This window comes from Canis aureus, chromosome 28, assembly GCF_053574225.1.
Source record: "Canis aureus isolate CA01 chromosome 28, VMU_Caureus_v.1.0, whole genome shotgun sequence".
NCBI classification, from domain to species: domain Eukaryota; kingdom Metazoa; phylum Chordata; class Mammalia; order Carnivora; family Canidae; genus Canis; species Canis aureus.
Window position 1 is genome coordinate 22099507 of NC_135638.1, and position 26526 is coordinate 22126032.

The 26526-nt window shown below is 35.7% G+C and overlaps 1 protein-coding gene across 14 annotated transcripts in view; it reads right to left on the reverse strand.

Annotated features, from left to right (window-relative positions):
- Window positions 1-4504: 4504 nt before the first annotated feature.
- XKR9 (XK related 9) overlaps window positions 4505-26526 on the reverse strand; it is an 86224-nt gene continuing 64202 nt past the window's right edge. For all 14 annotated transcript variants that reach the window (XM_077876627.1, XM_077876626.1, XM_077876628.1 and 11 more), the window contains 2 exons: window positions 13014-13231; window positions 4505-5197 (listed from right to left, as the gene is read on the reverse strand). In XM_077876627.1, the coding sequence (XP_077732753.1) occupies window positions 4569-5197; window positions 13014-13231 (847 nt within the window). In that variant the 3' untranslated portion in view covers window positions 4505-4568. The remainder of the gene's footprint in view (window positions 5198-13013; window positions 13232-26526) is intronic.

Genomic DNA, 26526 nt, shown 5'->3' on the forward strand with positions numbered 1-26526 from the left:
AAGACAGAATAGTTCTACAGAAAGTAAACTAGACTTGAGGCCAGAAAATATGAGATCTGATCTTTTGGCAAGTAACTTGCCAAAGTCTTGTTTTCCCAGCTAAAGAGTAGTATAAAAAAAAGTATCTGTATTACCAGGATTTTGTGAGGGTCAAGTAAGTAAGAATAATGGAAGATTAAATGTTAATTTAAAGGAATTTACATATCGTGTTTAAGCAATTACCCAGAAAGAATGGCATGTATTACAGAGTACTGAAATTGCTATTGATTAATAAAAAGATAGGTACATCTCCTACCACACAAAGCCTTTACAAATAACCACTATAAACTCTGGACAAATGAAAGCACTCGAGAGAAAAAACAGGCAGATATTGAAGATGTCCCTCAATATTTGTGAGAAAGAATGGTACTAAGTGAAGATAGACTCCAGTCAACATACTGAGTACAAAAACACAGAAAACTTACAGTTTTACTGGGTAAGGCCTAGAAGATAAAGCATGGAGTGACCACAGCAGCTGAAAAGTAAGGGTGAAAATCCTAGAAAAGAGAGCCAATAGAGTAGCCTTTCTTCCATATATATTAAATCTTCCTAATTCTCTGAATGGCCCTGAACTATATTTTTATATGAGGCAGAATCCAAGCAGCACACTGAAGGCTAAGCAAATAGACTTTTTTACAGTCAAAGCTCAAGTTAACTGTCTGCTAAAAGAAAAATATCTATATATTCTTCTCAAAAACAAACAGGATCAAGAGAAGTCTAAAATATACCATTCATAGAATCCAGGAAACAACAGAAAATCAGTACACATATGAAGAAATAGGAAAATGTGACCTGCACTCAAAAGATAAGGCAATCAGTAAAGACCAAACCTGAGATGACTCAGATAGTGAAATTAACACACAAGGATTTTAAAGCATCTATTATAGTTATTGTCAAGGATATATTGGAAAATATGCTCAAAATGAATAAAAAGCCTACAAGATCTTAACAGAAAAACAGAAACCATAAAAAAAACTAATGCAAATTCTGGAACATAAAAATAAAACCTCTGAAATTTTTAAAAGTCATTAGATAAGCTTAACAGTAGACTGAAGATAAAGGAAAAAGTAAATGTACATGAAGACAAATCCACTAAGAACAGAAAACAACTAAATTGGAAAAAAAAATGAACAGGCCCCTCAGAGATCTATGGGATAACATCAGTACACCTAACATATATGTAAATGGAGTCCAAGAAGAGAGGTAAAATGATAGTAAGAATATGTGAAGAAAAATGGCTGGAAACTCTCTAAATACAATGATGAGAGACTAACATTTACAGGTTCAAGAAGTCCAGAGATTCTCAATTAGGGGAAAAAAAAAAAAAAAACAGAAACAAAGAAAAACTACACCCATAAACAAAGAAGGCAAACTACTGCAAACAAAACACTAAAGGATTGTTGGTAAATTGAACACCAATAAAAAATTAATTTATTTAAAAAAAAAAACCACTAAAGGTAAAATCTAAAAACAACCAAAAAAGCAAATTATGCACAGGGTATGATGATTTCAATGATCACTAACGTCTCATCAGAAACAATGGAGGCCAGGGAAACGTAGGTGGCTCAGCAGTTGAGCATCTGCCTTTGGCTGAGGTCATGGTCCCGGTGTCCTGGGATTGAGTCGCATATCGGGCTCCCTGCATGGAGCCTGCTTCTCCCTCAGCCTATGTCTCTGCCTCTCTCTGTCTCTCTCATGAATAAATAAATAAAATCTTTTAAAAAAATCGAGGCCAGAAATTAGTGGAATGATCTTTAAAATGCATAAAGGGGGGAGAAAACAGTCAACCCAGAACTCTATATTCAGCAAAAATATCTTACAAGAATGAAGGAAAAATAAAGACATGTTCAGAAAAAAGAAAAAAAACACATTAACAAACCAAAACTATACAAAATGCTAAACATTCTCTATGCTGAAGGGAAATGATAACACATAAACATTTAAATCTTCAAAAAAGAATGAAGAGCACTTTCATTTCATGACTTAGTTTTTATCCTTTGAGACTCAAAGATTCTGATTAAAGTGCTAAGTGAGCCTAACTTCTTTTCTCATCTTCACTCTCTCAAACATATACACATACATACAGATAGGAAATATGCAATAAGTGGGGTTCATACATATGAGGATCTGATGCCCAAAGTAAACTATAGATTCCCTAGTTCCTGCAAGGTTTTTCCACACTGCCTAACTTTCTCAAAGTGTAGCACAGGAGGGACACAGGAGGGATCTTATTAAGTTTATATACTCTATAACCACTTCTGTTATTCAATACTTTTTTTTTAAAAGATTTTAGTTCCTTATTCACGAGAGACACAAAGAGAGAGGCAGAGACACAGGCAGAGGGAGAAGCAAGCTCCGTGCAGGAAGCCCAACATGGGACTCAATCCCAGGACCCTGGGATCATGCCCTGAGACACACTCAACCACTGAGCCACCCAGGCATCCCTCAATATTTTATTTACTATAAAATGAAAATCACAAACATAAAACATTTTGAAAGACAGCTTGTCAGTTTCGATAAATGCTTCCGTATGTAACCTTTTCAAGAAACAGAACTCTATTATACACTTGTTTTGTACCCACAACAGTACCTAGCAGATTGCTGTGCAGTTAGTGCTTAACATTTAGCTTTCAAATAGCTTTGATAGTTGCAATGTGTTGTATCCAGTAAGTTTACCCCTCATCCTGAAAGCTATATAGCAGTTTTACATTAAGTTATGACTAAATGTGGAATTGGAAATTTTTTCTCCTGGTATTAGAAAAGGCTATTGTTTGAGGACTCATTCATTAAGAGCCAATCAAAGAAAAGAAAGGGTAAGAAACTGAAAAAAGAAAGGAGAATTTGATGGAAGAAGCTTCATTATTTCCAGGAGTTCAGCCTAATCCGTTTGTCCTCCCTATTTACTCCTAGACCCAAAATTTACTGCTTAGTATAAGGAATAATGCAGAAAACTATTCATATATGATTTGGCTACTTAAAGTCCTTTCCCTATTTTTTAAATCAGGTTATTTTAGTTTTGTTATTTTTGAGCTATAGTTCTTTCTACATTCTGGATAATAATCTCTTATCAGATACAGACACTTCCCCAAAGAAGATATACAAATGGCTAACACCATTAGCATCATCGGTGATGCTTACCATCACTAGTAGAGAAATGCAAATCAAAACTATAATATCACCTCACACCCGTTAGCATAGCCACTATCAAAAATACAAAAAAAAAAAAAAAACTTTAAAATACAAAAAATTGCAAGTGTTGGTGAAGATGTGGAGAAACTGGAACCCTTGTGGGTGGAATTGTATTGGAATTGTAGTGTAGTGGAATTGTAAAATGGTGCAGCCACAGTCAAAAACAGTATGGAATTTTCTCAAAAGATTAACAGAGGGCAGCCCAGGTGGCTCAGTGGTTTAGTGCCACCTTCAGCCCAGGGCGTGATCCTGGAGACCCTGGATCAAGTCCCAATCCCTGCATGGAGCCTGCTTCTCCCTCTGCCTGTGTCTCTGCCTCTCTCTCTGTCTCTCTGTCTCTCATTAATAAATAAATAAAATCTTTTAAAAAAAAGATTAATAGAGTTTACTATATGATCCAGTAATCCTACTTTTGAGTATACAACCAAAAGAGATGAAAGCAAGACCTCAGAGAAATAATTGTAAACTCTTGTTCACAGTGGCATTATTCACAATAGCCAAGAGGCAGAGGTTTATCCAGTGATGGATAAACAGAAAAAAAGTGGCATATACCTACAAAGGAGTATTGCTCAGCCTTTTAAAAAGAACGAAACACTACCACATGTCACAAATGGATAAACCTAAAGGTAATATACTAAGTGAAATGAGCCAGTCACAAAAAGACAAATTCCCCTTATTTGAGGTATGTAAAGTAGTCAAATTTATAGAAACCCAAAACAGAAGTGTGGTTCCCAGAGGCTGGAGAGAGAGAAATGGGAAGTTGTTAAATGGGAAAAGAGTCTCAGTGTTGCAGGATGAAAAAGCTATAGAGATGCATAACAAGGTGAATGCTAGCTAATGCTATTAAACCGTACACTTAAAAATGGTAAACTTGATGTTTTGCTTTCTTCCTCTTTCCTTCTTTTTCCTTTTCCTCTACCAATCTTCCCCCAACTCAAAATATATGCACTGAAACAATAGAGGAAAGAAAAATGGGTGTTCTGCTCTTCTCCCTTTACAGTTCTCTACAACAAGCATTAGTTTTAGTTCAGAAACAATGAGGGAAGAATTGAAGGGAAGCTTGATTTCAGGCTTCTAATTTTGGAGAATCAGAACATTTCTTCCAGTTCAAGCTCAGGCTGACAAACTTACCAGGCTATAGGGAAATATATTGAAGTACCCAAGATCTTTAAAACCAATTTAGAAATTAATTTCAATAATAAAATATTACTATGCTCTCTCACATTCACAGTTAATGAAAACTGATCTGAAATTAAAGGCAAAAATAAGAAACACATCCACATAACATTTTCTTTAATAACCAATAAAACAAAAAATAAAACACATCTCACAAATGATAGCTATTCCATTAGAAAATACTTCATTCTACAATCTCTTTTAGTTGTTTTTCCATCAATTTCATCAGGTTTTGTTTCTTCGTTTCTGTTTGGGTGGAAAGTCCCATAATAAACAATAAGAAAAATAATTCCAAGGACAAGAGTAAGAGCTATAGTGATACTGATGGACATAAAATAGTCTGAATTAAAAATAGAGACTGGGGAAACCCAGAACACAACCAATATCCCCACTGTGGCCAGTACCCTTACAATATAGTAACAAAACATTGGACATTTGGTATTCTGTCCCTTAATATTAAAAAATGTAAAGGTAAGAATGAATCCAACAACAACCCTGTATAAGAATTCCATACTTATAGAAGCGCAAAACTGAGTTTGCTTTTTAAATGCCCACAATATCCCTAAAAACCAAAGAAATAACAACAGAAATAATGCAATCTTAACATCTAAGAATAGAAGAAGTACAATACTCAGCTTCCAAGATAATAATGTAAACAACTTATAAAAGAGGTATGTGAATTTGGGACAGAATCCATTAAGGAGATTTTTATCAGGCAAGGATTTTCTTAAAGCTACTTGATAAGCAACAGTCGACCAAGAAATAGCACAGCAAGAGACCAAGATGGCTGCATCTATAAAACAAAAAATAAAAAATAGATATATTATTATAGGAAACAGCAATGTTAAATTACTATATGTCATACATGCTTTAACTGTATATATATAAATGCCCACAAACATATCAGGTACTTTATATACTCATCTAATCCTTTGAAATAGATATTAATATTCCCATATTACATATAAAAGAATTGATGCTTAAAAAATATACAAATGACTTAAATCACATGGCTAGCAAGTTGCAGAAAGGTGAGATTTGAAGCTAAATCTGCCTGATTCCAAAGCTGGTGTAATTACATGCTATATCAGACTGCTTTATAAGATTTTAAATAAATTCGCTACATAAATTTTATTGACCAACTGTTATAATGGAATCTGCACACTCTGGAAGTTCTCTAAAAGACTATAGCTACAGTCCTAGTTTCTTCAGGTTTTTTGGCTTTGACCTTGAACATATACTTAAATCACCAAGAGATACCATAATGGGGGGTGGCAGTAGGAAGGGAGGGAAGGAGAGAGGGAGGTTAAACAGAAAACTTAATGTAAGTATAAGATATCAACAAGCTCAATTTCCCATTTAAGATGATGAATGAAATGAACAAATATATTCTAAAACTTATAAATTTCTATAGGCTTGATTTTTTTTTAATATTTTCTTTATTTGAGAGAGAGGAAGTACACACATTAGTGAAAGAGAGACCAGGGGCAGAGGGAGAAGGAAAAGCAGACCCCCTGCCGAGCAGGGAAACCCGGGCTCCATCCCAAAGGCAGCCACTTAACCTACTGAGCCACCCAGGCATGCCAGGCTTGACATCTTTAATCTTCACCCGATTTTTCCCCAACAAATAACGTAAGTTCATTACAACTTTGAAAAGGCATGCCATTAGCCCCATCAAAGCTGAGAACTTTTAACTTTTATAAAACTGAAAGTAAAGACATTAGAGAATTAGAAAGAATTTAAAGCAGAATACAAAATGCTATTCCTTCCCATTTAGCTTCACTGGAGATCTATATATTATGATGAAAAGGCAGACTTAAAATATGTTGATGTGTTGAAGAAGATTATGATGATTTTAAATGCCTTTGTCTACTTTACTGGTAATAGCATATTCCTTCTGAACCACACTGGACTTTTTTCTTTCTTCTTTGATTCAAATATTTTAATGAAAGCATTGCTGTCCCCTAATTGTCCTATGATACATTTTTTTCTAATTAGTTTTAACATCTACCAAACTACTGCATACACACAATTGAACACAAAACAAATTAAGAAATATATATAATTTTTTAAGATTTTATTTAGTTATTCATGAGAGAGAGAGACAGACAGAGAGAGAGAGAGAGAGGCAGACACAGGCAGAGGGAGAAGCAGGCTCCATGCAGGAAGCCTGATGCGGGACTCGATCCTGGGACTGTGGGATCACCCACTCAGCCAAAGGTAGATGCTCAACCACTGAGCCACCCAGGTGTCCCAAATATATATAATTTAAAAGTCAGTAAGCTCTACCCCTCCTCTCAGTCATAACCCCCAGAAGAAATCACTATCAACTCTACTAGCTTTTCTTCTGACATTTTATTTGTAAATAAAAAAATACACCTGTTCTATTTCTTACTTTATCTGCTTTAGACAGAGCTTATTGATTTTCTATTTGGAAAGAGGAAAATTTAGCATATACACACATAAATATACACCTTCTTTGCATTTTCCTCTCCTTCCATCTGCCCAACAGAGTAACATCACAATTTTTTATAAAAGTTAGTATTGGGTGTTTATCTTATAATTACATAAATATAGCTTTTTTTTTCCTGCCCAGCCAAGTATTACACTAATATACTTCCTTTCTTTTAAAACTGTTCACTGTTCCTTTGCTTGCTTAGTTTTTCATAACTCTATCAATATTTCTTGGGAAAATCTTCAAATTAATTAATTAGTAAAACACCCCTAGGGGGGATCCCTGGGTGGCTCAGCAGTTTAGCGCCTGCCTTTGGCCCAGGGTGCGATCCTGGAGTCCCAGGATCGAGTCCCGCGTCGGGTTCCGGGCATGGAGCCTGCTTCTCCCTCTGCCTGTGTCTCTGCCTCTCTCTCTCTCTCTCTCTCTCTCTCTATCATGAATAAATAAATGAAATCTTTAAAAAAAAAAAAACACCCCTATATACACATCTATTAGTTCTTTTTTTTTTTTTCTTTTTTTTTTAAGAATAGAACCCTACTAGTCTAAGGTGGCTGTTCTCAAGGTTTGCTTCCTGCCTTCCTAGAATGTCCCTTCAAGTCTCTTTGGTGTTGACTTCCTGTTTCCTGTTTTCATGTGTTTCTTGCTTTATTCTCATGTTTTGACCACGCATTCTCCAGATATTCCTGAGAGAAGTTGTACCTAAGCAAAAATGTTTGAGATCATGTCTGTTTCAAAATGTTTTTATTTACCCTCACATTGGATATACAGTTTTGTTAGAAATAGAACTGAAAGTTTAAAAACATGGGATGCCTGGGTGGCTCAGCCAGTTAAACATCTGACTTGATTTTGGTTCAGGTCATGATCTTAGGGTCCTAAAATCAAGCCTCTGTGCTCAGTGTGGCATCTGCTTGTCTTTCTCCCTCTGCTCCTCCCCCATATGCTCACTCTCTCAAATAAAGAAATAAAATTCTTTTAAAAATGGTAAAAATGTTTTCAGGGCACCTGGGTGGCTTGTTTAGTTGAGTGTCTGCCCTCCACTCAGGTCAGGGATCCTGGGATTGAGCCCTGTCTCTACTCCTACTTACTCTCTATTTTCCTTTGGTATATTGAAGTGGCTGTAGTCCTTCTGGAGATCTAGCTAAGCAGAAACTGAGTTGAGAATACACTTAGTTTAGGTTTAAGGAATATGTTCATAAGATCGGTTTGAATAGTTAAGATTAATAAATAACAAAGTTAGGATTCTCAGACAGTTTGCCTGATATTAACACTTCATTATATTGCCATCAACAGGCCTATGATTACTTAACATTAAGGGACAATGATCTAGCCTTATCCAGTTGACATTAGTTTGACACTATTTCCCATTTCTTACTAATCTACCTGCTCTAACATATTTGTCTGATCACTTAGCTAGCCTAAAATTACACTCTATCCAAAATGAATTTCTTGTCTTTAACAAACCACATCTTTACATATTTCTCTCAGTCTGTAATGACCTCATCAAAGTATGCATATAGATGATTTCTTTGAGTTGACATTACTGACACCAGTGAAGAAAACCGAACACTCCCAATATTTACTAATGAAACATCAAAAATAAACTAGTACTGTCAATTCAAATAGTATCTAAAAATAGTTACTTCATCCCAAAAAAATGTGATATACTCTGATCTTATAGCACATTACTAAAGAAACTGCCAGTGTTTTTCCCAAATTTAATAACAATCCAAAAAATAAACATGATATTAATAACTTGTGAAGTTGAAAGGAACTTTTCTAAGTTAAAATGATAAAAAACAAATTTCAAGCAACTATGCTAAAAAACAGATTGAGGAGCACCTGGGTGGCTTCGTCAAATTAAGTGTCTGACTTTGGCTCAGGTCATGATCTCAGGGTCCTGTGATTGGGCTCCACATTCAGTGCAGAGTCTGCTTGTCCCTCTCCTTCTGCTTCTCGCCTAACCCATGCTTTCTCTCTCAAATATTTTTTAATAAATAATAAAATTAAAATTAAAAACAGATTGAATTTTTCTATTCTCTCCACAAAATTATATAATAAAATTATCAAAAGTCAATTAAAGACTAAAAGTCACATGCAGCCAAAAAATTGAGGTATTAAAATAATAAAAGTATATTACTTTTCTTCCTCTTGTGAAATTTGTGGTATTTGTCAGCTTTATATCTGTAATTGACTGTGATTTATTTTATTTAAATGGTTACTTTCATACCTTTTATGAACTGAACTGTGTGTCCCCAAAATTCATATGATGAAGCTCTAACCCCCAATGTGACTGTTTTAAAATAGTGTCTTAAGGAGGTAATTAAGGTCAAATAAGGTCATAAGGGCAGAGCCCATGTCTGATAGGACTGGTATCCTTATAAAAACAGTAAGAGGCAAGAGATCTTTCTCCATACACAGAAGAAAGGCCATGTGAGGACACAGCAAGAAGGTGGCCATCTGCAACCCAAAGAGAGACCAACTCTGCTGGCACCTTGATCTTAGACTTCCAGTCTACAGAACTGTAAGAAAATCTATTTCTGACTGTTAAGCTGTATAAGCTGTATAATTCTATTACAGTACCCTATACAGACAAACAATATCTAATTTGTTTTCATATTATATTATTTTTCTTAAATGGGCCTGAGTGTTTTAGTTTTATACTTCAAAAAATCCAGATCCACCTTTGCTTTACCTTTTTTCTAGACTATACAAGGAATTTAAAAACACTTTAACTCCACTATCTTCTGCCTGACTAACATGTTATTGCTCTTATACTTTCCTTCTTTTTCTTAACCACATAGCATTACTTTTATTTTACACAATCTTCATTTAGATTTACTCACATATTTACTATTTTCTCTTTATTCCTTCTTGCATCTCAGAACACCTCTATTCTGTATGAAGTACAATCTTTGGAATTTCCTTTAGTAGTGATATGCTAAGGCATGGATTTCTATTTAGTTCTTGTGAGATGAAAGGCTTCCTGAATCTGTAGGTAGGTGACTCTCATCATATCTGAAATTTTTTTCAGCCATTAATTTTTTAAATATTACCTCTGTTCCATTTGTTCTCTCTTCTCCTTTACAGACTCTGCTCAGATGTATATTAGACCTTCTCATCCCACCTTCCGTGTCTCTTGATATCTCTTTCATATTTCCCATCTCTTTGTTCCTATAATCTGAATAATTTCTTCTGATCTAGCATTGAATCACTAATTGTCTATATAGTTATGTCTTATCTAAGTTTTTAATTCCAATTCTTGAATTTTTTTATTCTCATAAATTCTACTTTTCCTTTTCAAATACACAATTCATTTTTTATAGCTTCCTATTCCACATTTTCAAGTTTATCACTTACCTCTCTCAACACAATAAGAAACATATATTTTGCAACTGTTAATTTCCATTATCTAAGGCTTAAGCTAAAGACTTAAATTTTTTTCTATTTCTGCTGATTCTTACTCATGATGCTTTATATCTTTTGATGATATAAATTACTGTAAACCATGTTTCTTGGAAAACTATTTGTGAAGATTATTTGAGGCCTAAGAGAAAGTGAATTCCTCTAGGGAGAATTTATATTTGTGCCAGACGGCTAGGCTCACTATCACATATAGTTAAAGTGACCACTCTATATTCATAGCTTGGCTTTTATTAGTTTTGGGGGTTTTTGTTTTGTTTTGTTTTGGACTAGCCAAAGATGAGAATTTTGATTGCAAAATTGTTATATTGTTATGTTTCCCTGCTCTACTTAGCAGCAAGGCAATATTCCTTGCTGTCTATTCAAAGTAGATAATAAGGTACAGTAACTTCACACTTTTCCCTGAGGAGGGTACCTTTTGGCATACCAGTTTTACAGATCAAAATTTTCTACTAGATGTCCCTCCTTTATGAGGACTCTGAGTTTTGTCTTCAGTCCTCCACACACTGGAAGCTATCAAAATTTAACCTGCTATTAATTGGTTTGGTTTAAAAAAAAAAAAAAAAAAACCCTCCTGGTATAAATGTCTTCAGAGTCTTAACCCTGCTGTGTTACCATTTTCATATATTTTGGCCTACTGTATCAGACTGTTTTATGGTTTTATGAAGACTTTTGAAAATATCCAATTATTTTACATATTTTCAGAGGGTTAATTCAAGTAATTTAGCCTTTCAGTGGTAGAGTTTATTTGAATAATCTAAGTATCAGATACATAATCTGATTTTTTTTACATTTTGATTATTCTTCCTGATTGTCAAAACAATATGTGAGTACCGTAGAAAATCTAAAGTCAGAAAAGTGTAAAGATGAAATAAAATCATTCATAATCCTACTGCCCAGAAGCAGCCAAAGTTGACATTTTTGCATGTTTTGTTCCAGACATTCTTTAATTTCTCTGTATCTTTAAAAGAATGATAGAAAATTTCATAACCTTTTTTGACTAAATTTTATTTTAGAATTACTTTCCTGTATCATTAAAAGTAATCTATAGGGATGTCTGGGTGGCTCATTCCAGTAAGGGTCTGCCTTCAGCTAAGGTCATGATCCCAGAGTCCTAATATCAAGCCCCACCTCGGGCTCCCTGCTTCTCCCTCTTCCTCTGCTGCTCCCCCTGCTTGTGCTCACTCTCTCTTTGTGTCAAATAAATAAATAAAATCATTTTTAAAAAGTTATCGATAAATACTATTTCTAGTGGCTATATAATTTTTATATTACTAGTCTACAACTAGATTTATCATTTTTTGCTATTTTTAACTAACACCTCAACTTCTTACTTCAAGAAGAAACTGAAGGATGAGAACAGAACTATAAAATAACGATAGCTGTTACTGGATCCCATTGCTGGTCTGGATGCTGTATAGTACTTGGAGTCATTCAAAGATTTACCATAATATAGGCTGTAAGCTCTAAATGTTGAACTTCTAGCTTCAGGAATGTATGATATAGAACTTTTAAGTCCAAACCCACAAATTCTTTGCAACAAGGAAAAAAAGGTCTCATAAGTAGGTCCTCTTTGGTGTCTTACAAAGTAAAGGTAAAAATACTAGAAGGGCCTCAGTCTAGAGGTTTATAGGAAATTGGAAACAAGAAGACTGTTTGAGGGAATGAACTGATCTCACAGGTGACTCTAACATAAAGGGAACTCCAGGGAAGATGATAATCTGCTCCTCTGAGATGAATTCAAGTCTACAGAGAACCAGAGTCGTTAATAAAAACTGGGCTATTACTTGGCAAATAGTTTTTTTTAACATCTCAAATTAAATACCTAAAAACTTTTTTTTAATAGAAATACTAATTGTCCTTTAAAAATGAACATTTTACCCTAATGAGGAAATCTATAAAAGAGCAATTATTGGCCAACCTAAAAAATTTCCATTATTTTGTGGCATTTGCATTTTGACTTAATGATTCCAATTCTGGGAATTTACCCTATGGATATATTTCACAAATGCAAAATGATTCCTGCATAAGATTACTCATTGCAGCATTTTTTTAATAGTAAAATATTAGAAACAACCTAAATTAACAAATATGGGACTTGTTAAATAAATCATGGTATATCCATAATTTGCATGGTATATCCATAATTTGCAATTTTACTATGCAGATAATAAAAATGAATGAGGAAGCTCATTCTGTACTGATATGGATAGATCTCCGAGACATACCAATAAGTGCAAAAACAAAGATAGTTTTTATGTTACCATTTCTATAAAAAAGAGGAAAAAAATATAGGCTTTAAAATTTTTTTTCTGAAAGAATCCTTAAAAATTTGACAATAATAGTTTTCTTTCTGGACAAAGGAGGAATAGGAAGAAGAGAGAGGGAGACAAAACGTCTTCGTATACTTTTTGATATTTCCACAACGTACTTCTCAAAAAAAGAATTCTAAAAAGAAAAAGTATAAGAAATATTCTAAAATATGCCAGAGTTAAGTAGTTGATGGGTGCCTGGGTGGCTCAGTCAGTTAAGCATCCAACTCTTGATTTTAGCTCAGGTCATGATCAGGGTTGTGAGATCAAGTCCCCCATTGGGCTCTGCACTGGGCGTGGAATGTGCTTAAAGATTCTCTTTCTCCCTCTCCCTGTGCCCCTCCTCCCCACACACAAAAAAATTTTTAAACCAAAAAGATCTCAGTGCCTCCACTTAACATAGGGTGTTAGGAAAGACTTACACTGACTGAAATTTGCTTGACCAAGTTCCAGAAAGGTGTAGAGCTGCAAAACCAGTTGTGGGCAGCCTTCCAGGTAGGTCTCAAATAGCCTGAGCATACTCAAATCAGTCATTCTGTCTATAACTTCTTTATGTGAATCAATTTGTTCTTCTGTGAAGTTAGCAGTTTTGCTATTTTTGAAAGCGACATGATAACCATTTTTCAAGGCAAACCAATACCTGTAAACACAAACATTTATCTTCAGTAAACTATTCTCTGTAACATGTACATTAATATATATAATAATTTTGGGAAACGTAATGTGTTTAAGTACAGAATTTTCTGAGGTGTCTGGGTGGCTCAGTCAGTTAAACATCTGCCTTTGGCTCAGGTAATGATCCCAGGGTCCTGGGACTGAGCCCTGAATCAGGCACCCTGTTCAGTAGGGAGTCTGCTTCTTCCTCTGCCTCTGACCCTCCCCCCTGCTCGTGTTCTCACTCACTCGCACATGTTCTTTTTTATTCATTCTCAAATGAATTTTTAAAAAGCATAAAAAATAACTTTATAAACTTTAATTGGATGTTTAATAGCCAGTGTATGCTAGCACTGTTAAGTATATATGATCTCAATTCCTCTTCACATAATTATGTGAGATGAGTATGTATTGTTCCAATTTCATAGATGAGAAAACTAAGGATAAGAATGATAGAGGATTCACTAAAAGTAAAGGGCAGACCTAGACTCCAAACCTAGATTTTACAATTCCTAGTTTTAACCACTACTTTCTGAGAAACAAACTGCAATTTTAAATTCATGCAATTTATCTTAACTACAAGACAGATAACATGTTCTTACAATGTCAAAGTTGAAGATGAGACTGAATCTAGCAAACAACTGCTCAGTATCTACAAGGTGCTAGGCTCTTTGACTATCCATCCTAGAAAGTATGTAATTTCTCAAAGGCTTTTAAAACACCCTTGCTCAGGCTCTTATTTTAAAGAATTTTAAAATGAACATGAGTTACTGTCATACAAGTAAAACTAATAATAAACCATACTGAGACACTTATTTAGTAGAAATTTGGGGCAAGCAACAAGGCAACCAGGATCCTGGTCCAAAGATGATCAAAACTCTATATTCCTCAGTTTTCTCACATATAAAATAAGGGCAGTGATATATATCTTGTTTCAATCTGCCCCATCTGTCAATGTTTCCCATTTCAGTAAATGGTACTAACATTTACCATATTGCTCAGACCAAAAACATGGAAATAATTTCCAACTCCTTTTTTTCCTCCATACCCTAAAAATTTCCTCAGCAGGTTCTCTTGGTTCCTGGTTCTATCTTCAAATAGATCCAAATCTAAAAACATCACACATCGTCACTTCCACTGCCTCAATCCTAGTTTAAGCAGCCAACATCTCTGGTCTAGATTACTTCAATAGCCTCCTAACTGGTCTCCCATTTCTAATTCTGTTCCCTATGCATCCTATTCTGTGCATAGCATCCAGACTGAACCTGTTCAATGTAATTCAGATGTCACTCTGCTCAAAATGTTCTACTGATTTCCATCAAACTTAGCATAAAACCCAAAGTTCTTAACATATTTTACAAGGCTCTTCATAATCTGCCTCACATACACACTACCCCTACTACCTTTTCATCTTCTCATTTTTCTCACACTTCCAGAATACCAGAATATTCTTCTTGATGTTTCTCCCAACTTAAAAGGCCTTTGTCATTGCTACCCCTCTGCCTGGAACTCTTGTGAGTCTGATGTGGGAGATGCTGATCCAGGAAGTTCTATACATGCATAGCACCATCTCCCATGAACACCCACCCATGAGAAGTCATGCCTGATCTCTACTTCTATAGAGATCACGAAGAGACTGAAAAAAATAGTAGGCTGCTGCTAAAAAGGGGGTGACTAAGGAAGAATTTCAGGGGGAATAGACTGCTCCAGCTGCTGAGTTTACTACTACTCAACCTGAAGTAGTAGACTGGACTCTTGTGAAGGCATGTAGCTGCCCTCTGTGCCTACTCAGCCGTTAGCTGCTGAAGACTGGAGCACTTAGCCTGCCACTGAAGACTGATCTTCAGCTCCCACTGCTCAGGCCACTGAATGGGTAGGAACAACCACTGAGTTGTCTTAAGTGGCTCTTCCACAAACTTTTTTTTTTTTTAAGATTTCATTTATTATTTTGAGAGAAGGAAAGAGAGAGTGACCACGAGCAGGGGGAAGGGGGGCAGGGAGCTTGATGCAGGACTTGATCCCAGGACCCTAGGATCATGACCTGAGATGAAGGCAGACATTTAACCAATTGAACCACCCAGGCACCCTCTTCCACAAACTCTTAAACAAAATGGAAATAAGCTGACAGAAATTTAAGAGTTTCTTTAAAAATGAAAATTTAAGGGGTGTCTGGGTGGCTCAGTTGGTTGAGCATCTAACTCTTGATTTCAGCTTGGATCATAATCTCAGGGTCCTGGGATCAAGCCTCTGGACTCCGACTCAGCACAGTGTCTACTTGTCCCTCTTCCTCCCTCTGTGCGCACACTCTCTCGCTCTCTCTCTCTCTCTCCTTCCCTCTAATCTTAAAAAAAAAAATAGAAAATTTAAAAAGAAACAAAATTTACAAATTTACTCCTTAATTCAAGTCTCTATTCAAATGCCACTTCCTCATAGAAGTCTTCCCAGATCACATCATCTAAAGTAGTACTACTGCATATTCTCTTTATCCTGTGTTTTTTTCATCGCCACTTGACATATTACTTACATCTTTACCTCCTGACAAAAATGAAATCTACATGAAAGCAGGGACTTTATTCTGTGCATTGCTATATCCTAATCAACTAGAACAGCTGGTACATAGTAGGTTCTCAGAAAATATTTACTGAATGATAAATAAATAAAAGCTTATGTTTTTTTCCATAAAGATAAAAAGAGAGTACATAGGAAAGAGCTTTGAAAAGTTGGAAGTAAATCACAAATATAAGATATTCCTATTGTAAACAAGATGTAGACATATATGGGTATACAAAGATTCATTATGTGGCAAATAGCAGTATATATTTCAGGAAGTGAGTGGGGGGATGGGGTAATTTGGATGATGTGATGAGCATTGGGTGTTACATGCAACCGATGAATCACTAAGTTCTACCCCTGAAACTAATAATATAGTAAATGTTAACTACGTTGAATTTAAATTTAAAAACATTTTAAGTAGTATATTTTTATCACAGTTTTAAATAACATGGTCTATTATATTCAGTGTGGGCTAGACGCCAAGGCAAAAAGTCTACAAAAATGACAAAGGTGTGATCTCCGCCTTTAATGATCTTATGACTTATTAGGAAGGTCAAGACTGTAAACTAGTAGCCGCAATATGAGGCAAAAGAAATAACTACTCAATAGGAGTGTAATTACTGTGTTGTAAAAGTACAGAAGAAAAAAATAATTATCACTCCTAGGATTTATAGGTGAGATTTACAAGGAAAGTTGTGTTTCAGTCTTTTCTATTTGGCAAAACAGGAAGTTCCCATACATATATTATATAATACTATTATGTAACAGATGTGGTTCCTGTTCTTAAAGTAGATTATAAATCGATAGGATAGATACTATCCTATTGAATAGGATTGAAAAACTTGAAATTTTCACAAACATTAACAGGTGCATACCCACAGGATAGAGTGGGAGAGGTAGGAAAGCACAGTGACTAAGAGTATAGATTCTAATAAAGCCAGAATGCCTGAGTTCAAAGCCCAGCTCCATTCACTTCCTCAGTTAATCATCTCTGTTCCTGAGTTTCCCCATCTGAAAAATGGAAGCATTCATCATACCAACCTCACTGAATTGTGGTGAGGATTAAAAAGTTAATACATGTAAAATGCTTAGGGCAGCCCAGGTGGCTCAGCGGTTTAGTGCCGCCTTCAGTCCAGGGCATGATCCTGGAGACCCGGGATCGAGTCCCACGTCAGGCTCCCTGCATGGAGTCTGCTTCTCCTTCTACCTGTGTCTCTGCCCCCCTCTCTCTCTCTCTCTCTCTCTCTCTCTCTCTGTCTCAATCTCTCTCTCTGTCTCTATGAATAAATTTTTAAAATCTTTAAAAAAAAATATGCTTAGACCGGCACCTGGCACATTAATTAATGTGACTGTTAAACAAGAACAACAACAAAAAAAGAGCTGCTGGGGATCCCTGGGTGGCTCAGCAGTTTAGCACCTGCCTTTGGCCCAGGGCATGATCCTGGAGACCCGGAATCAAGTCCCACATCAGGCTCCCTGCATGGAGCCTGCTTCTCCCTCTATCTCTGCTTCTGTGTGTGTGTCTCTCTCATGAATAAATAAATAAAATCTTAATAAATAAATAAATAAAACCGAGCTGTTTATAGACATGCACATTAACATTTCCAGTGACTTCTGTGGAGCAATTTTCCCAATTCTGTAGCAATTAATGGAAAATCTACACAAAGTCATGCTTATCTAAGGATGATTTCATTGAAAAGGGGAGTATGAGTACAATTTTTTTAGTCAGTAAGATATTGTTTCAGTTTTATGGGACAAATGATGAAGAAGCGAAAGGGGGGGGAAGGGAACTTTTTTGTCATATTTTGTCACAAAATATTCTTTTATTTGAGATAAAAAGGCACCAGCTTCCACTATTGGTGCATTACTTTATATCAGGCTAATCCTCCTACTGATAACAGTGAAAAATTCTAGACAAAATATAAAAGAAAGCAAAACACAGAAGAGAAACCAAAAGTAGGAAGAAACAAAAGGGCATTCAATTTCCATTTCCTGGAAGAAAGGGCATCATACTGTATGAGATACACATTTATCTGGCTTTTCCTCTTGAAGACATTCCATAGCCCAAAGGTCACAAAACAGATACAGCTCAAGCAGAAAATCAAAATATTACTAGCCCAAAGAATCAAAGGACTGAGTTTGAATCTGCCAGAACAGTCAGAAATTAAGGGGAAAGAATCCCAGAAAAGAAGCCACAAAGAACCCCAAAATCTACATATACTCTCCTCAGATCCATGGTTGACTCTACTAAGTCTGGGTGGGATGAGACTCTAAGGAACTGAGGAAAAATGGCCAAAAAGAACCTGAGCAAAGATTTCAGCAGCTAACACAAGTAGGAGTCTAGACTTTGACAAGTTAGAGGGGCTTGGTAGATACTTCAAGCATTCCACCGAAACCCCAAAAGTTTTGGAGTTTGTTCGTTTGTTTTTTTTTTTTACTCTTTAGAAGTAAAGACCGTATTTCAGGTCTAAGAGATTTTTCCTTGAACTAAGGACAAAATCAAAATACACCTTCCCTAACAAAACCTAAACCAAGCCTCTGTGACACAACAAGGTAATCTGTCAATAATGTAATATCTGCTTTCTCCTTCAGTGGAAGATGTAAGAAACCAGTCTCTACAAAGTGTCAATCACAATGTCCACTACACAATAAAAAATAATTTGACATGCAAATAAACAGGGAAATGTGACTTATACAGAGGAAAATAGTTAACAGAGAATATCATTTAATAGAAACATACCCACAAATGGATAGAGGACATCTTAGATAACTAAGATGTTGAAATCAGCAAACTAAAGCACAGAATGAAAAAATTGGGAGAAAATTTAACAGAATCTCGATCACACAGGTATACACAGGTCCCAAAAGAAAAAGAGAGAGATGATGGGGCAGAAAAAAAACTTACTTGACAAAATACTAGCAAAAAATATTTCTAAATTTGATCAAAAACAACATACAGATACAAGACGTTCGAAGAACCCAAAAAGTAAAACAAAAACAAAACCATACATAGGCCCATCATACTCAAATTGCTGAAAATCAAGAATAAAAAGAAAATCTCAAAAACAGAGAAAAAGGATACATTCCATCCTGGGAAACAATTAAGAATGTTAACTGACTTCTCATCAGAAACAACAAAAACCAGAATACAACTCTATCAGTAGTCATACAAAATGTAAATAGATTATTAAACACTTCAACTGAATGATACTGTCCAACTGTTTTTAAAAAATCAAGATTCACCTTTGGTGATTTGCAAGAGACTCTCTTTAAACTGTTTTTGATAAGATAAGAGATAAGAAGGGTCATATCGGGATCCCTGGATGGCTCAGAGGTTTAGCGTCTGCCTAAAACAGACGCGGTGTGATCCCAGGGCATGATCCTGCAGTTCCAGGATCGAGTCCCACATTGGGCTCCCTGCATGGAGCCTGCTTCTCTCTCTGCCTATGTCTCTGCCTCTCTCTGTGTCTCTCATGAATAAATAAATAAAATCTTTAAACACACACACATACAGAAACACAAAAAAGAAGGGTCATATCATGATGATAAGAATCAATTCTTTATGAAAACATCTCTATGTACCTAATAATGAAGCTTTAAGATACCTAAAGCAAAAACTGTCAAAAAATAAAAGAAAAAAGGCAAATCCATAAACTTAGTTGAGGATTTTAACACTCGTCTCTCAGTAATTGAAAGAAAAAGGTGGCCAAAAAATATATACATATCAGTAAGGATATAGAAAATTTTAATAACATTATCAACTTATTTGTCCTAATTTACAGGTATAGAGCACTCCATTCAACAATGGCAAATTATAAATTCTTTTACCAACGCACATGGCATGTTCACCAAGTTAAGACTATATGCTGCACCTTAGAACAACCTCAATAGATTTAAGAAGACTGTAATCATACAAAGTATGTTCCCTGACCAAAACAAAATTAAATGAGAGATCACCAACAATAAGATATCTAGGAAAATCCCCCAAATACTTAGAGTTTGCAATAAAAGGTCCAGACCCTAAAGTTTCATAAATATTGCAACCTAGGAAATTTGAACATTACTAAAGGACCTCTCTCTAAAGAGTTTCAGATAGAAAATAAATAAGAAAAAGGGTTCAACTGTTTAATGCCCATTTAAGAAACTCTAAGAAGAAGGAAGTAGGGATCAGTTGGAGGAGACTCACCTCCCATTTTACTGTTCTATATAATTTGAACATTTTTTACAATGTATTTAAAAGGAGGAAAAATAACATCCATATTTTAAATAATTCAAATGTCTTTCATATATCCATCAAAAGGAAAGTCTCCTTTGGCAAAAAAAAAAAAAAAAAGGTTTTATCACAAGCCATACATAAAATGGAAATGCAAAAGTGTCATCTAATTTATATTCTGGAAAATGAAATGTTCTTCTCTACAGACCTCTGAGCAGTAACAGCATACTTAGTAACAACAGGCACTTATATCTAATAAATAATTCATGTTGATACTACTTGTCTTTCATCTACCAATACAAACTCAATTTAGCTATCCTATAGGGAAATAAATCCATAATTTAGTATATCTCAAGTTTTTCTTGGTTTTGCACAATCCCTAAGATAATTTGGCCCATTTTTACTGTCTTAAGTTTTGCTTATTTCTTGCTATTTCAGTATTCTGACACTTCCTACACTAAAATACAAAATAAAGAAAGACAAAAAGAAGGAAGCATCTCTGTTTATCTAGCTAGCATTTTTTATTTTATTTATTTATTCATAGAGACAGAGAGAGAGAGAGAAAGGCAGAGACACAGGAAGAGGGAGAAGCAGGCTCCTTGCAGGGAGCCCGATGTGGTACTCAATCCCGGGTCTCCAGGATCACGCCCTGGACTGAAGGTGGCGCTAAACCACTGAGCCACCCGGGCTGCCATAGCTAGCATTTTTCACTAATAGCCATCCTAATTCAATTTTTCCTTTTTCCTTTTAATTATTTGAACAGACAAAATATTCACATAACACAAAAATCAAAAAGTTCTTTACTGAAAAAACTTCATCCCACTCCTACGACCCAAATCCCCAGTTTTCACCCTCCTCTATGACAGGAATTCACTGTTACTAGTTTCATGTATATCCTTCTAGGGCTTGTGCATACGCAAGCAAATGCAAGTATATAAGCCTTTCACCACCTTCTTTTTTTTTTTAATTTTTATTTATTTATGATAGTCACACAGAGAGAGAGAGAGAGAGAGGCAGACACAGGCAGAGGGAGAAGCAGGCTCCAGGCACTGGGAGCCCGACGTGGGATTCGATCCCGGGTCTCCAGGATCGCGCCCCGGGCCAAAGGCAGGCGCTAAACTGCTGCGCCACCCAGGGATCCCTCACCACCTTCTTTTACACAGATTGTAGTATATCATACCTGATGTCTGCACCTTTCTTTTCACTTAAAAATACATCTTAGTCTCCTCAACAAATGATGTGGAGAAAACTGAACAGCAACATGCAAAAGAACAAACTTTCTCACACCATATGCAAAAATAAATTTTAAATGGATTAAAGACATAAACATGAGACAGGAATCCAACAAATTTCTAGAGGAAAACACAGGCAGTAAACTCTTTGACATCAGCCAAAGCAACTTCTTTCTAGATAGGTCTCCAGAGGCAAGGGAAACAAAAACAAACTACTGGATAGGTCTCCAGAGGCAAGGGAAACAAAAACAAACTACTAGCAAATCAAAACAAAAAGATTCAAAAAAACAAAAAAACAAACAAACAAAAAAAGCTTCTGCACAATGAAGGAAACAAAACAAAAAGGTAGCCTATGAAATGGGAGAAGATATTTGCAAATAACATATCCAATAAAGGGTTAGTACCAAAAATATATAAAGAACTTATCAAACTCAACACCCCAAAAACAAATAATCCAGTTAAAAAATGGGCAGAAGACACGAATAGACATTTTCACAAAGACGACATCCAGATGCCTAAGAGACACATGAAAGATGCTCTATATCCCTTAAAATCAGGGAAATCAAAGCTACCATAAGATATCACCTCACTCCAGTCAGAATGGCTAAAATTAATATGACAGGAATCAGGTGTTGGTGAGGATTTGGAGAAAGGGAAACCCTCTTACGCTGTTGGTGGGAATGCAAACAGGTGCAGCCACTCTGGAAAACAGTATGGAAGTTCCCCAAAAAGCTAAAAATGGAACTACCCTACAACCCAGCAATTCCACTACTAAGTATTTACCCAAAGGTTATAAAAATACTGATTCGAAGGGACACATGCACCCTGTTTATATCAGCATTATCGACAATAGCCAAATTATGAAAAGAACCCAAACGTCCATCAACTGATGAACGGATAAAGAAGATGTGGTGGCTGTGGATATATATATATATGTATGTATGTATTACTATATAATATATACGAAAACTCATATATATGAACATTACTCAGTCATAAGAATGAAATCTTGCCATTTGCAACAACATGGATAGAGCTAGAGAGTATTATGCTAAATGAAGTAAGTCAGAGGAAGACGAATACCATATGATTTCACTCATATGTGGAATTTAATAAATAAAACACATGAACATAGGGAGGGGGGAAAAAAGCAAACTAAGAAGTAGACTTTTTTAAGATTTTTTTTATTTGAGACAGAGAGAGAACAAGCAAGAGGAAAGACAGAGAAACAGACTCCCCGCAGGGAGCCTGACATGGGGCACATGGTCCCAGGACCCTGAGATCATGACCTGAGCTGAAGGCAGCCACTTAACCAACTAAGCCACCCAAGCACCCCATATTAGATTCTTAAGTATAGAGAACAAACTGATGGTTACTGAAGGGAGGTGGGCAAGAAAGATGGGTTAAACTAGTGATGAGTATTAAGGAAAGCATTGGTGATGAGCACCAGGAGTTGTATGTGAGTGATGAATCACTAAATTCTACACCTGAAACTAATATTATACTGTATGTTAACTGGCTGAAATTTAAATAAAAACTTGGACAGAAAAGAAAATACATCTTGGAGATCTATTTCAGTACATAAAGTATTTAAAATTCCTTATAATAGCTATGCAGTAGACCATTGCCTTAGATATACCCTAAACTCTACCAGCAGACATTTAAACTGTTTCCATTGGGATCTCTGGGTGGCTCAGCGGTTTAGTGCCTGCCTGGAGTCCCGGGATCGAGTCCCATATCAGGTTCCCTGCATGGAGCCTGCTTCTCCCTCTGCCTGTGTCTCTGCCTCTCTCTCTCTCTGTGTCTCTCAGGAATAAATAAATAAAATCTTTTTAAAAAATTCCCCTATTCTTTAAAAAAATAAATAAATAAATAAATTGTTTCCATTTTTTCACTTTTACAAAAAAATACTATGACTGAAAAATTGTATGCATATGTCATTTTACATGTATGCAAGTGTGGTAAATTCCCAAAGAGGAACCTCTGGCCTGAAGGTATATGCATTTGAAATATAATCAAACTGCACTCCATAGAGATTGTACCAATCCATATTCCCATCAACAAAGTATGAGAGTAGCTGATTTCCCATGCCTTCCCAGAGCGTATATTATCACTTGGATTTTTGCCAATCTGATAAATGACAACATATCAATGAATTTTTAATCAGCATTTTCTAAAATTATGAAGGTTTACCTTCTTTCACACAATTTGAGCCACGTGCATTTCAATTTTTATGCACTATCTTACTCTTTTCCCATTTTTCTATTGAAAATTCCCATTTTTTATTCTATTTCTAATACATGTTTCTTTTACTGTTGACTTCAGAGGCTCTTTAAATATTAGAAGACTATAGGGATGCCTGGGTGGCTCAGTGGTTGAGCATCTGCCTCTGGCTCAGGTCGTGATCCCGGGGTCCTGGAATCGAGTGCCGCATCAGGCTCCCCGGAGGGAGCCTGCCTTTCCCTCTGCCTGTGTCTCTGCCTCTCTCTCTGTGCCTCTCATGAATAAATAAAATCTGTAAAAATAAAAAAAAAATTAGAAGACTAGCCCTTTGTCTGTTATAAGTTGCAAATGTTTTTCCGTTAATATTGCTTTGCTTTTGTTTTTACTTGGGGAATTTCTGCTTTTGTTTACTGACATGCATTTTTATACATGTATTTATTGACAAACCTATAATTTTTATAGTTTGTGGGTTTTGAATTATGGTTGGAAAGTCTTTCCTGATTCCAAGGTTATAAAGGAATCCTCTCATGTTTTCTTATAGTACTTTTTTTTTTGTTTTTTACATTAAATATTTGATTCAATTGGAATTTATCCTGATGTTTAATATCTTACCTAGAAGTATAATCCATAACATGCAATCTTAAATTATCCCCAACTCTAAAGTTAATCAAAACTTTATTGTTCTTATGTTGTATATACTTGGTATTACATATTTTTTTAAGATTTTTATTTATTTACTCATAGAGACAGAGAGAGAGAGAGAGGCAGAGACACAGGCAGAGGGAGAAGCAGGCATCATACAGAGAGCCTGACAGGGGACTCGATCCAGGGTCTCCAGGATCACACCCTGGGCTGCAGGCAGCGCTAAACCGCTGCGCCACTGGGGCTGCCCACTTGGTATTACATATTGTTTTACAATATCACTTCTATCATACATTGTTTTACAACATTACTTCTATTCTGGTGCATTTCTACAATCTGTGGTCTTTATATGGCATATAGACAAAAAATTCTTTCATCATTGTAGTTTGGATTTAGAGGGGATGGGTAGGGCTACTCTGGAAACAAAACTCTTCCAATTTATCCTTTCAGATATTCTGTCTAGGGGGAATTAGAACACATATTTTGTCACATTAAAGACTGGAAGGCTGAAGACATAAACCACAACATTTTTAAGTTTTCTCAATACCCAACTCTGTTTCTATCATGCTACTTTTTTTTTTAAAGACTTTATTTATTTATTCATGAGAGGCACACAGAGAAGGGGGGTGGCAGAGACACAGGTAGAGGGAGAAGCAGGCTCCATGCAGGGAGCCTAACATGGGACTCGATCTCGGTTCTCCAGGATCACACCCTGGGCTGAAGGCAGCACTAAACCGCTGAGCCACCCGGGCTGCCCTCTATCAAGCTACTTCTAAAGATTTCACCATCACAGAATAGGCTAAACCCTTTTCAAGATTATGTGCCACGCCAGAGTATGGGCTAATAAGCCTGACTTCCATATGAAGGTCCAATTAAAATTTACATTGGCATTTTCCCCCCCTGAATTGCTACCCAGTTGTTCCAAGCAAAAAATTAGTAAGAATGTAGAATCTCTATATGACACTATCAATTATGTTTACTAAATTTTTTTTAATTTTTATTTATTTGTGATAGTCACAGAGAGAGAGAGAGGCAGAGACACAGGCAGAGGGAGAAGCAGGCTCCATGCACCGGAAGCCCGACGTGGGATTCGATCCCGGGTCTCCAGGATCGCGACCTGGGCCAAAGGCAGGTGCCAAACCACTGCGCCACCCAGGGATCCCTGTTTACTAAATTTCATTTATAGAATACTATAACCAACAACCACAAAGCACATATATTTCAATTACACATAAAATTATAAAAATGGAGCATATGCTGGACAATAAAACAAACCAAAATATATTACAAAAGACTGAAATGTTAAAAGTACATTAACTGATCATAAAAGAATTAATTAGAAATCAATATTAAAATATCTACAAAATGGGACGCCTGGGTGGCTCAGCAGTTAAGCGTCTGCCTTCGGCTCAGCATGTGATCCTGGAATCCTGGGATCAAGTCCCACATCTGGCTCCCTGCTTCTCCCTCTGCCTATGTCTGTCTGTCTGTCTGTCTGTCTGTCTGTCTCTGTGCCTCTAAGGAATGAATAAGTAAGATCTTTTTAAAAATTAAATTTAAAAAAAATCTACAAAAGACCTGAATACCTGAAAAATTTTTTAAATACAGCCTAATATTTGGGTATAGAATTAAATCACAAGGAAAGCAAAGCAAAAAACAAAAACAAAAGAAAAGAAAAAATTTTTGAAATGATTAATAATAAAAACACAACATACCAAAATGTCTGGAATATAGCTAATTCAAGAGTTTGGAAAATTTTTATAGATTAAATGCTTTTATTAGAAAATGAAGGATTAATAGTAATAATACAGGTTTCCACAGAAATGAACTAAAAAAAGAAAACCAAAGCCCTAAGTATACAGAAAGAAGAAAATTATAAAGATAAAAGCAAATTCAATGAAAAAATAAAGGACAAGGAATAGAAAAAAATTAACAAACACAGAATTTGGTTCTTTGAAAAGACATAAGAAATTGATAAACCTCAAACAAGACTGCTTAAGAGTGGGTAGGAGAAAGAGGGTTAGAGAACACAGAATATATAGATAGCAAGCAAGCATATAAAAAGATGTTCTACATTATATGTCATTAGGGAAATGTAAATTAAAATGAGATACCACTACACACCTGTACAAGTGATCAAAATCCAGAATACTAACATCAAATGCTGACAAGGATGTGGAGCAATAGGAACTTTCAATCACTGCTGGTGGGAGTATAAAATGATATGCCACTTTGGGAGACAGTTGGGCATTTTCTTGTCAAATTAAACACACTCTGACATGATCCAGCAATCATGCTCCTTGGTATTTATCAAATTAGTGAAGACTTATGTCCACATAAAACCTATACATGGGTATTCACAGTGACTTTATCCAAAATTACAAACCTTGGAAACAAGGTATCTTTCAGTAGGTTGTG